The 12,310-nt window shown below is 37.4% G+C and overlaps 1 protein-coding gene across 1 annotated transcript; it reads left to right on the top strand.

The window, feature by feature from the left end:
* The first annotated feature begins 5,712 nt into the window (after positions 1-5,712).
* Positions 5,713-9,882, top strand: LOC131028473 (disease resistance protein RUN1-like). The gene is made up of 7 exons (XM_059220429.1): positions 5,713-5,921; positions 6,008-6,138; positions 6,188-6,523; positions 6,568-6,778; positions 7,136-7,478; positions 9,044-9,282; positions 9,477-9,882. The coding sequence occupies exons 1-7, from the start codon at positions 5,713-5,715 to the stop codon at positions 9,880-9,882; spliced, it is 1,875 nt and encodes a 624-aa protein (XP_059076412.1).
* The last annotated feature ends 2,428 nt before the right edge of the window (positions 9,883-12,310 follow it).

The raw sequence follows: 12,310 nt of genomic DNA, 5'->3' as shown, positions 1-12,310 counted from the left end.
CCCCTTTCATTTTATTCCTCCAATACATCATCTAATCAAAAACCCTAATTAGGCCCTATTCTGAGCTTGGGGGCTTGATTTCGGGGGTCAAAACATCTCGAAATCACCTGTAACTTCGGGATTCTCTCTAAAATCATCATATCTGACGGCCTTGAAAATTTGGTGAAAAGTTGCCGGGACCATGGCGCCCGGAGTGCACACGGTCCCGGACATTTTTCCCTAAATTTTAGGAGCACGATCCAATCATAAAATAAAGCTTAACCCCAAGAAATTGGCGGGATATTCAATCTCTAGGTTGGCCAAAAGTTGGAATTAAGACCTAGGGTTTCATACATAAGAGCTCTCTTTCTTCATTAGAAAGGATCTGAATTTTGTTTACAAGAACCTCATATGCAGCGAAAGAGCAGATCTTTGAAGACTTCAGCAACTCTCAACATTCATCCTCCAAGCATTCATCAAATCCATTCATTCACTTAGGGCTTTGAAGGCATTGAAGAGCAATAAGGGGTCACCGACTGAAGATTGGCTTGTACTCCTCCCTTGGGGTTGGGTATGATTTCATGTTGTTTTCATATCTTTGCATAAGCCTCATTATGTCACTTACATTCATGCTTTAGATCACTTGGTATCTTGATTTGGAGCATTTACATTGTCATTTACAAGCAATTAGGGTTTACTTTCTAGGTTGCTCTAGTTTACTTACTTGCATTTTAGATCTTGCACACACACAAGGTCTGCACACACATTACTTTTATAATACAACTTGGCTATTCGTGGAGGTGGAAATCACCGAAGCGGGGGTTTGACTAAGGCAAAACCCTATATAGCCGCCCAAACACCTTTTTCAGATATAAGTGCAGATTTCGGGATTCAGACGACGCCGCAAGTTGCAGATCCGAAAGAAGCAGACGGAGACGGAACCACACACCAAGTTTTGGAGCAGAAGACCAGGACAGGGGCGTGGGGCGCCCTGGTCCTGCCAGGACAGGGGCGCTAGGCGCCCTGGTCCCTGGGACAGGGGCGCTGGGCGCCCTGGTCCTCCTAACAGACAGCAATTTTTAGCAGTTCGGACAGTTTTCCAGGTTGCAAAGTGGCAGTTTCAGGTGCAGTTTCAAGTGCAAAATCAGGACAGTGGCGCCCGCGCCCCCGTCCCGAACAGTTTCACTCAGATTTTGGCTCCAGGTACGCATCTGCATTCTTGTCTTGTCCTTGTGTTTGCAGCTTTCCATTGTTTAAGTTCAATTCTGCAATCTTGTTATTAGTTCATACTTGCATTTTGGGGTTAGGAATTGAACTCGCATAATCTTACCTTTCAATTACAACAAAGGAATAGAAACCCTAATAGGTAGCCCATGGCTCTCTCTTTCACCAAAAAGAAGTAGCCAATTGTGCGATACCTCTAGGCTCTTTCGTATTCCGTAATGTGTGACAAAAGGTAGGATTGGGACATGTTAGCCTAGTCTCGCTTTTTCCCCCACACACATATGTGTCGAACTCTCCTAGGGATTTATAGTTGAGCCTAATGGTTGTTCTCTAATGCAGTTGATGGTTTTGGGTTTGATTCCTAGTTTGCATGTTAGATTAGCGAGTCTCATTTTCTTACATTACATTTTGGTGAACCCAACATAACTTACACTTGCATAGTTTGCATTCTTATGAACCAAACAGTGCCACTAATAGCTTTCAAATCCATATAGCCTCACATGTTTCCATGCTCGCTACCATGTACTTTCATAGAGCTTAATGCAACAAACTTCTACTTCTACTTCCTGTTGTACCAAGAGACAACCCTTGATCTCGTGCTTAAATAGCACCTAGAAGTGCTTTTCCTATTTATTGAATTACTTGCTCAATTTGCATCAATGTATCGAATCAACCTGACACCATCACCCCAAGTATATCTCATCCCATACTCAAATGTACCATGTAGATACCTTAGCACATGATTTGTTATTGTTCAATGTACTCTCTTTGGTTCTACCATGAATTGACTAAGAGAATTGATTGCAAAGAAAATGTATGGTCTTGTACAATTGACCAAATACATCAATGACCCAATAAGTGGTCTATACAAGGTGGGGCCTACTGCTTGTTGCTTTGATGCATTGATCTTCCACCAATTTGTAACCATTAGCGTAGACATGGCTCTATAGTCCAGCATTTTGAATCGCTCCAAGATCTCCATAGCATATTTCCCTTGACCAAAGAAAAGATCTCTCTATCTGCCACACCTCTAGTCCCATAAAATAGTGCATCAACACCAAATCCTTGATCTTGATCTCTATTGCTAGGTCCCTCTTGCAGTCCTATATGAGCCTAGGTGAACTTGTCATAATTAAATCATCCACATACAAAAATAGAATGAGTGGTTTACCTGCCACCATGAGATTGTAAAGGTTGGAGTCCGCCTCACTCTTCACGAATCCCATGCTCTACAAGTTACTATCTATGTGCTCATACCACACTCTAGGTGCCTGCTAAAGTCCATATAGTTCTTTCTTTTACCTGCAAACATGAGAGTCACTCCCATGCACCACAAAACCTTTCAGTTGTTTGATGTACACCTCCTCCTATATGATTCCATTTAGGAATGTCATCTTGACATCCATCTGATGGATTTTCCATCCCATTTGTGCTACTAATGAGATCATGGATCGTATGGAGGTATATCTAGCTACTGGAGCGAATGTCTCATCATAATTAATTCCCTCGTTCTGAGAGAACCCCTTGGCCATGAACTTAGCTTTGTATTTCTCTATGCTACCATCTGCATCATGCTTGATCTTGTAGATCTAGTGAGAACTAACCACTTTCTTATCGATAGACTACCTCTCAGACATTGTTCTTCATGATGGAGTTGTATTCCTCCACCATTGCTAAACTTGTTGCTGTGCAGGCTCTTGATAACTAGAAGGCTCACTATCAATGAGCTTTCTCATTAATGCCACATAATCAAAATATTTAGATGGTGGTCTCCTCTCCCTGCCACTCGTTCTAGGAGCTCCCATAAACTCCTGAGCATCTCGCACAATTTGAGTTTCCACTAGGCTAGTCCTTCTCCTATCAGTAGGAAATACAAAAATAGGTGGAAATTGTTGCTCCTTATTCTGTTGCTCCAGATCTTGAGGACTTGACTCACCAAGGTACCTATATCTGCATTTGTTCCTATCACAGTGCGCTATACCTAAGACTCCTGATCCTCTTTTGGGGCTTCAATCTACTAACTCTACTCAATTGTTGGTAAATCCTGAGATTTTTTGAAGGCTTTCTCCTCCAAAAACTTCACATCCTATCTCACTATGATCCTACTTGTCCCTGGAATAAAGATATTGTATGCCTTTGAGGTTTCACTATATCCAACAAAGAAACCTTTTTCTGCAGTCGAATCTAACTTGGTTCGTTTCTTTAATGGTACGTGACAATATGCTATGCTGCCAAGGATCCTAAAATGCCCGACCTCATGCTTCTTGCCTGTAAAGGTTTCTTATAGTGTCATCTTCACAATAATTTATATCACTATATCGAGCATCGTAAAACAAAATTTATATACATTTTACACTTACGATAACTTATATCCCTACACCAAACAGTCAAAAAAAATTCTCTCTTCAATTTTTTTTACCAAAGATCAAAAATATTTTTTATTATATATAAATATAATTGAACTAGACTTAAACCAAACATGTAGATTTTATAATCACAATAATTTATATCTCTATACCCAAAAAAAAAAGAAAAAAGATCTTTCTTCTCAAATTTTTTATTTATTTTTAAATTTAAAACTACTTTTTATTATATATAAATACATATGAATAAGACTTAACCAAACACATACATTTATACTAAAAGCAATTTATATCTCCAACCAAACGTTCAAAAGAGTTATTCCATCTAAATTATTTTAATTAAAAAGTAATAAATCTTATCTAATATATTTAGACGGCTCTCCTTCCTCCACGTGCTTTCTTCTACAAGAAAGATTGAAACATATTAATCTATATAATGTCTGGACTCTTTCTAATCCTATTTTTGCATTTGCTTGTTTCCGTTCCCCTTCACATCCATGGTTTGAACGGATCTTATTTGCCGTTTCAACCATTATGCTATGGTGGGAGCTATAAAGTCTGCTGAGTCAGCCACTATATGTGGAAAATTTCATCGGCAGCTAAATATCTCCCTTTATTTTTTTAATATATATTTTTTTATTAAATATAAATATAAATGATTGAGATTTAAATCAAACCTGTACATTGTATATTTACAATACCTTGCATCTCTATATCTAAAAGAATTTATTTTTTAAAAAAATTATTCTTTAACAATAAAAATATATTTATTATTATAAAATAAATATAATTGAATGAGACATAAACCAAACATGTACAATTTACTTTCAGTAATTCATGTTCTTATTTCTAACATTCAAAACAAAATCTTTCTTTTAGATATATTATTCTTTAAGATTTAAAAATATTTTTTTATTATACAATTAATACAATTGAATGAGAGTTAAACCAATCATATACATTTCATACTCATAATAGTTTATATCCTTACACCAAACATTCAAAAGAAAATTCTCTTTTCAATGTTTTATTTTTCATAAGATCAAAAAAAAAATTATTGTATATAAAATATAGTTCAATGATACTTATACCAAACATGTAAAAACAAAATCTTTTCTTAATTTATTATTCTTTAAAAATGTAAAACTATTTTTATAATATATAAATGTATTTGAATGAGACTTAACCAAGCACATACATTTTTTACTTAGAATATTTTATATCTCCACACCAAATGTTCAAAAGTAATCTTCCAAATATATAGTGGCCATTTTTAGAAGCTTTGGTTGCTCTCTCTTATTTTCTATATATATGCCCCTCTCTCTCTTTCTCTCTCTCTCCACATAAATTTTTTATTTTTTATATTCAAATCCTTTCATAATTTATATAAATGATCTTCTCATTTAACTATATTATATCTAATTTAAATAGATTATAAAATATTAATTATTAATACTTTATTATGTTTTTAAGAGTATCCCCATAGCCATCCCCTTCCTTAACTATTTGTATTTATTTTTAAGTGAGAATAAGAAACTATCCAATATATGATTAGGTTTGAACTAGTATATGTATATTTAAAAAATATAAATAAATTATTTGGAATATTAAAATAACAACTACACAAAAATCAAAAGATAGCATATTTCATACATTTATTATTTACATGTCAAATTGTTTCAAAATTGAATTAACCATCCTTGTTGAACAAATTTTCCCTATGATAGTCCACTTAAACTTTTTATTTATTCTATAAAGCCGCCCACAAACGTGAAATGTGGATTACTGTTTTCTGACTGGGCAACTATCTCGTTCTCCTTTACCCGTTTCATTTTTGTGGCATTCACTGCACTGGTACCCGTTTCATTTTTGTGGCATTCACTGCACTGGTATGGAAGAAGTGTTTCCACCTTATCATGTCTTTATTAATCACAGAGGACCTGATGTCAAAAGAACTCTTGCCAGCCTCATCTATCACCGTCTGGAAGGCAATGGTTTGAGGGCGTTTCCCGATAAACATGAATTCCAAGCGGGAGATTCGTTAACCCCTGCAATAAAATCTGCTATTTGTAGTGCCTCTGTTTAGATCGCTATTTTCTCCAAAACGTATGCACAATCCGCTTGGTGTCTGAATGAGCTCTTATGGATGTTTGATTCTCGTTCTAGTATTATTATTCCCATCTTTTATGACATTCAACCTTCAGACCTTCGCCATGTTAACCAAGGAGCATATGCCGGAGCCTTTCAACAACACAGAGAGAAGGGCAGGGCTACCATACAACAACTGGACAGCTGGATAAGTGCCCTCAATAAAGTGTCTGCCATTTCTGGCGTGGTGATCAGCACAGAGGAAGAGTGAGTATTTACATCATCTGAATATATTTGATGTAGAGTTATTTGCATGAGCATGTGGCTTATAACAAGTTTTGGAATTATCTCAGTGACCTTGGAGAGCGTCTGGAAGAAATTGTGGAGATTATATTAAAAGAAGTCAGAAGGGAAGATCTGGATGTGGGTAAATACCCTGTGGGTCCTGGGACTCCGTCAATCGGCAGAGCATTTCGAAAGGGAGGTTTTGAATCCAAGTGAAATTAGTGGAATCGAGGTTGTGCGTATTGTAGTACTTGGTGCATCAGGCAAATCAAATCTGGCTATTCATCTCTACAATTCCAAGCGTTCTCAATTCCAGAGATGTTGTTTCTTGTCTCAGGTGAGTAAAACCGATTTACGCGCTCTGCAGCAAACTCTGCTTAGGGATCTTCTCTGTGATCAGAAATTGGGTTTTCAGGACACGCTTAGAGGGAGGAGCATGCTTCGAGATCGTCTACGAGGGTTGAAACGTGTTTTGATTGTTTTTGATGATATGGCTAATACAGAGCAAGTAGAGAACTTGTTATTTGTGAAGGATGTTGTTGGAAATGGCAGTCTGCTTTTGGTGACATCTGAGACCAAACTTTGTTTGTCAGTTCTAATATAGAAATATACAATATCAAATTGTTAGATTCAGAAAATGTCCAAGAGCTCTTCTATTGGCACGCTTTCGGGCACTCTGAACCAGTAGACGATTTGCAAAATATGGTTGAAGAGTTGGTTGGTATGTGTAGTGGGTTTCCATTGGCTTTGAAAGTTTTAGCGGGGCAGCTCCACAGAGAACATGATCCAGGGAAATGGAAGAAGGAATTGGAAAGTCTACGGAAACAACTGCAGAAAACGTATTAAAGCAGATAGTTAAGGATAGTTATAAATCTCTTGACATTAGAGAGAGAGAGACCTTTTTAGACATTGTCCATTTCTTAAATGGAGATGAGGCAGATCTAGCGGAGAGGGTTTTGGATGGATTGAATGGTAGCGGTACTCAATGCCTTCTGACGCTCCGTCGTAAATGCCTCGTGGAGTATGAAAATGCAGACATAATTCTTTTATAACGCCTTCTTCTTGATTAGGGGCTGATCTTCTTGTTTAGACCACGTTCATGCTTATTAAAAGTATTATGTATTTAAACCTAAATAATTATTTTTAAAATAGATTTTTCCATAAATTAATATATTTTTCTTGCTACCTCATTTAAGGGTTCGAGGAGGAATTCGTAGAGATGACGAGAATTGCCTGAAGTGGAACGGATTCACTCTCAAAGATACTGCAGGGAAAACGGCATGGCACCCATTCTTACAAGCTACACGTCGCACCCTGGATGATTGTAAATGGCTCAACCGAGACGATGATGATCAGTTGCCATATGAATATATATACGGATTAAAACTTCTGGCGTTGCTGCATAATTCCCCTCTTCTTCAGCGATTGAATATTGTGTCCAGAGATTTGATATGGTTGCGCTTGCGTCGATCCAAGGAAACTTCTACTCCTATCCTTTCACGGAGAGGTATAAACAATCTCATTCCAGCTTCTACTATCGTATTGAAAAATTTTGGAGTGTTGGAAGTTCATGATGTCTGAAAGAAATATAAAATTGAATCACAAATAAATTATTTTATTGATTCAAGAGATTATATTAGCTTCTTGATCAATTGATCAAGAATTAGAGTAACTGATAGAGAATGAATTACAACTCCCTCATTATATAGAGGTCTTAGATACTTTTAGATATTGGAAAACTTGTATTATTGAAAATAAAGCAAAAAACTAAAACTAAAAAAATTAATTTATCATAGAAGTTTGCAAACTGCTGATTTACAAAAATATAAAACAAAAAAAAAGTTAAAAAAAGTTTTCTTCACTGCGAAGATAGGAGTGGTAACAATGAATAAAACTAAAAAAGTTGCTTTATCAAAAAAGAGGAGATATGCTTTCCACCGCAACCTGATCTCCAAGGCATCGTTCATCTTCAATCTCCCCCTGAATGATGAATTGAGGTGAGTCCCAAATGATTTCCAACAATCTCCCCCTTAATTTCAACCACTAATCGATTTAACACAAAAAACAATTGTATTTTCATCTAGCTTCAACGGGCTCAACTCCTACCACTTTCCATCATGCAGTGATCTCTATTTAGACTGCAATTCTTGACTTTTAACTCTTCAAGCTTTCTCTAAGACTTGGATCTGACTTCCTCACACGATTGCATATTGGTGGCTTAAAATTATTTCTCCAGCTTTCACAAAACTTGTGATCTTCTCTCCTCTGATAGAAGGCTTCTTTCCTTTTTTGACAAAAAACACTATGGCCTCTTCAAAGACCATGATTGGGCTTCCTCACACAGCTTCATATTGGTAGCTTTGACTAATTCTTCGATATTTACAAGATCCACGATCTTGTTCACACAAATCAATATTTTTAATGATTTGTGATCGTTGTCTTTTTCTCCTTCAACAATCTTATAAACGAAGGGCTTCACCTTTTTGGAGGTGGTTTTATACTTATAGTTTATGTTAGATTGCAATCTTCTCTTTTGAGGGCTGACTTCACTTCATTGAGGAGGTGACTTCTGCATTGAAAGTAGGCTTGACATTGTTGGTTTCAAAAAATACCTCACCCTTTGAACACGTGTGGCTTGCCAATGGAAAAATATCACATAAATGGTTTGTGATCTTCGCCGATCTCCTCTAGCAGATTCCTTAGTTATGATTGGATTTAGTATTTTTTTCAGTGCTCTGACTGCTTCAAACTCCCAAGATCTTTCTTGAATCAAAATACATTCTCAAACCTGCTCTGATACCAAATAAAAGAAATATAAAATTGAAACATAAATAAATTATTTTTATTGATTCAAGAGACTACATGAGCTTCTCGATCAATTCTGATCCTTGAAGCTCTTGTAATTTCTTCAATCAATAGAATAATTTATTTATGTTTCAATTTTATATTTCTTTTAATATCAACAGTTGAAATTTCATCAACTCGTTCTATGATCGTGATGTATGTACATCCTTTCTCGACACCCAATCTTTCAACTTCACTAGAGCTTTTCGGTATTGTAATTGTAAATATTCATAGCAATTAAAACACTATTGGTATCGCAGCCTCTTTTACATCTGCAAGAATTGACAGTCACGTGCACAAGTGACTCTCAGATGTACAATCCATGGACGGCTGGCCCTTCAACAGCTGGTTTCAGAAAACTGAAGTTAGCCTCCAAGATTTCAGGCTCACTGCGACCTCCAATTCCTTCAAAAGCCGTTTCCACTAAACTGTCTTCAGTATCAAATGCTCCTGATTTATTTCAGAGTCAAATAAATATTGGACACTGGCTTTGGGAGTGGTTAGGAAAACAGAACTGGAAGAATTTGGTTAAGCTAGTTTTACAAAATATTGAAGACATGATGGCACTCCCATTTAAGTTTGAGGAAGTAAGAAACCTCAGACATGTAGATCTATCTGGCTGCACCAATTTGAAGGTTTTGCCAGATTGTTTTACAGAAGAATTATTGCAACTTCAATATTGAGAGATTGCAGGAAGCTCATTCTCAGAAATTTGGGAAAAATCTCCACGCTTGAGTACCTCGACTGTGAGGGTTGCTCTATGCTCAATGAATTGCCAGAGGGAATGGAGGCTCAAAAGTCCTTACAGCATTTAAATGTTCTCTATACTGAGCTGACGAAATTCCCTCAGGATCTGGAACAGCTGGAAAATCTGAAGGAACTACTTATAGGGAGCTCAAAATTGGTAGAGTTACCATCTTCTCTATATACTTTGAGCAGATTAACAGGCTTGACCCTGTTAGGATGCACAAAACGATTTTATATTGACAACTCTATTGAAAAGTTAGTGCATTTGGAAAGGGCTAGAATATATAATTGCGGACTCAAAGCATTACCAGAAAGAATTGCGTGGATGAATATGAAAATTTTGGATGTTTAAGAGTGTCCACTTGGTTCCAACCACTTAGTGATGGGAGTGGATTCAACAAATATTTCACCATTGATCACAGTGCTCATCGCAATCACTCAAGTTGTTTAACAGATTTGATTATAAGAGACAGCTGTAGAAATTCTATTGCAGTCACTGATTATTAATCTCCTATCTCATAAAAATTATTTAACTGCTGAAAATAAATTTACAGCTGAATATCGATAAATAACACAACTGCAACTTCACTAAAAATACGGAAAGAAATAAGCAACACAAGGACACAATATTTTTGGACAATCCTCCCTGGAAAAACCCCTAAGGGAAAACCAATTCTACAGATGGAAAATATATTAATCTTCAGCAATATAAGAATTACAAAAGAATTCCTTGCCTCTTACTGGCAGAACTCCAACAAACTCCTAATATCTCCTGCTGATATCCTCCACTGCTATATCAACGCTATCACTGTGCCTCTTGCTAACACTGCAAGACTATTTGCTATCACTGCAAATTCTTCTCAAAACTTCTTATTTTCCAAATGACCCATGACCCCTTTTAATACTACTCTGTTGGAAAACCAACGGCCAAGATTAATTCAAACCAATGGCTGAGATTAAGACAACTCAATAACCAATAACTAATTTTGGCTATGAGGTGTCACCTAAAAAGAGCCACTATTAAATAACAATTGTTTTTATCCTAACAATACTTGTTTGACAAAAACAACCATTTTCTAATTCTAGGTCAGGACGAACAGTTGTCCAAAACTACCCATAACTAATGCTGTTATTTTTGGGTAAGGACGAATAGCTGTCCAAGCTACCCATAATTAACACTCCCTCTTAGCGAGGAAGCTGTTCTGCATGACACCCATCTTATCTCTAAAGAAGATGAATTTTGCCTTCCCCAATGCCTTTGTTAGAATGTCTATTACCTGCTCCTCTGTAGGTATGTATTGTAGCTGAACAATCCCCCTCTGTACACAATCCCTGATGAAGTGATACCTGATGTCTATATGTTTCGATCTATCGTGAAACACTGGATTCTCAGTCAACTTGATGCAACTTTGATTGTTGCAGTGTATCACCGTAGTCTCAACTTTCTGACCAAACAAGGCTACTAGCAACTTCCAAAGCCATATAGCTTCACACGTCGCCATGCTGGCTGCTATGTATTCTGCTTCTAATGAACTCAAGGCCACAGATTTTTGCTTCCTGCTGAACCAAGAAACAACTCCTGATCCCAGGCTGAAACAACATCCTAAAGTACTCCTTTTGTCCGTTGTACTGCCTGCCCAATCTGCATCAGTATAGCCTATCAACTTGATACCTTCACCTCGAACATATCTGATCTCGTACTCAACTATATCATGAAGATAACGCAACACATGCTTAGCCGCTGTCCAATGCACTCTCTTTGGCTCTACCATGAACTGACTAAGAGAGTTTACTGCAAAGGCTATATCTGGCCTGGTGTTGACCAAATACATGAGCGAACCAATCAGTTGCTTGTATAGGGTGGGATCAACATCCTTTTCCTTGGATGCATCTACCTTCCTCCAGTTAGTGATCATGGGTGTAGACATGGCTTTGCAATCTTCCATCTCGAATCTCTTCAAGATTTCAATGCAATATTTCCCTTGACCAAGGAAAATCTCTCCATCAGTCTGCCACACCTCCATGCCTAGAAAGTAGTGCATAAATCCCAAATTCTTCATCTCAAACTCTTCTGCAAGGTCCCTCTTGCAATCCTCTATGAGCCCTAGCGCACCAGTAAGAAACAAGTCATCCACATATAGAACAAGAATGAGAACCTCACCCCCAACCACCAAGTAGTAGAAGTTCACATCAGCCTCACTCTTCACAAAGCCCATTTCTTGCAAGTATGTATCAATGCGCTCATACCACGCTTTGGGAGCCTGCTTGAGTCCGTATAAGGCTTTCTTTAATCTGCACACGTGGGTCTCTTTGCTGTGTGCTACAAAGCCTTCTGGTTGTTCTATGTATACCTCCTCCCTCAATTCTCCATTAAGGAATGCTGTCTTGACATCCATTTGATGGATCTGCCATCCCATCTGTGCTGCAAATGAGATTACAGCTCGTATAGAAGTATACCTGGCCACAGGAGCAAATGTCTCCTCATAGTCTATTCCCTCCTTCTGAGAGAACCCCTTGGCCACAAACCTCGCCTTATATTTCTCGATGCTACTATCTGCACCATGCTTTATCTTGAAGATCCAATGCGATCCAACTACTGCTCTATCAGTTGGTCTAGGCACTACCTCCCATACATCATTCTGCATTATTGAGTTATATTCCTCAACCATAGCATCTCGCCATACCTGATGCTTTGTAGCTTCTTGATAGCTGGAAGGTTCACTATCTACCAACTGGCTGACTAATGCCACATAGTCATTGAACTTGGCTGGTTGTCTACT

Source organism: Cryptomeria japonica, chromosome 5 (assembly GCF_030272615.1).
Source record: "Cryptomeria japonica chromosome 5, Sugi_1.0, whole genome shotgun sequence".
Classification (NCBI taxonomy): domain Eukaryota; kingdom Viridiplantae; phylum Streptophyta; class Pinopsida; order Cupressales; family Cupressaceae; genus Cryptomeria; species Cryptomeria japonica.
The sequence above is the reverse complement of the archived record's forward strand: the minus strand, read 5'-3'. Positions and strand labels throughout refer to the sequence as shown.

Bases quoted from the DNA above. Each gene is read 5' to 3' on its own strand.
- LOC131028473 (XM_059220429.1), top strand. From the start codon at position 5,713: ATGTTTGATTCTCGTTCTAGTATTATTATTCCCATCTTTTATGACATT. The intron at 6,779-7,135 runs GTATTAAAGCAG...ACCTCATTTAAG, and splicing joins CGGAAACAACTGCAGAAAAC to GGTTCGAGGAGGAATTCGTA. The intron at 9,283-9,476 runs GTTAGGAAAACA...GAGAGATTGCAG, and splicing joins GGACACTGGCTTTGGGAGTG to GAAGCTCATTCTCAGAAATT.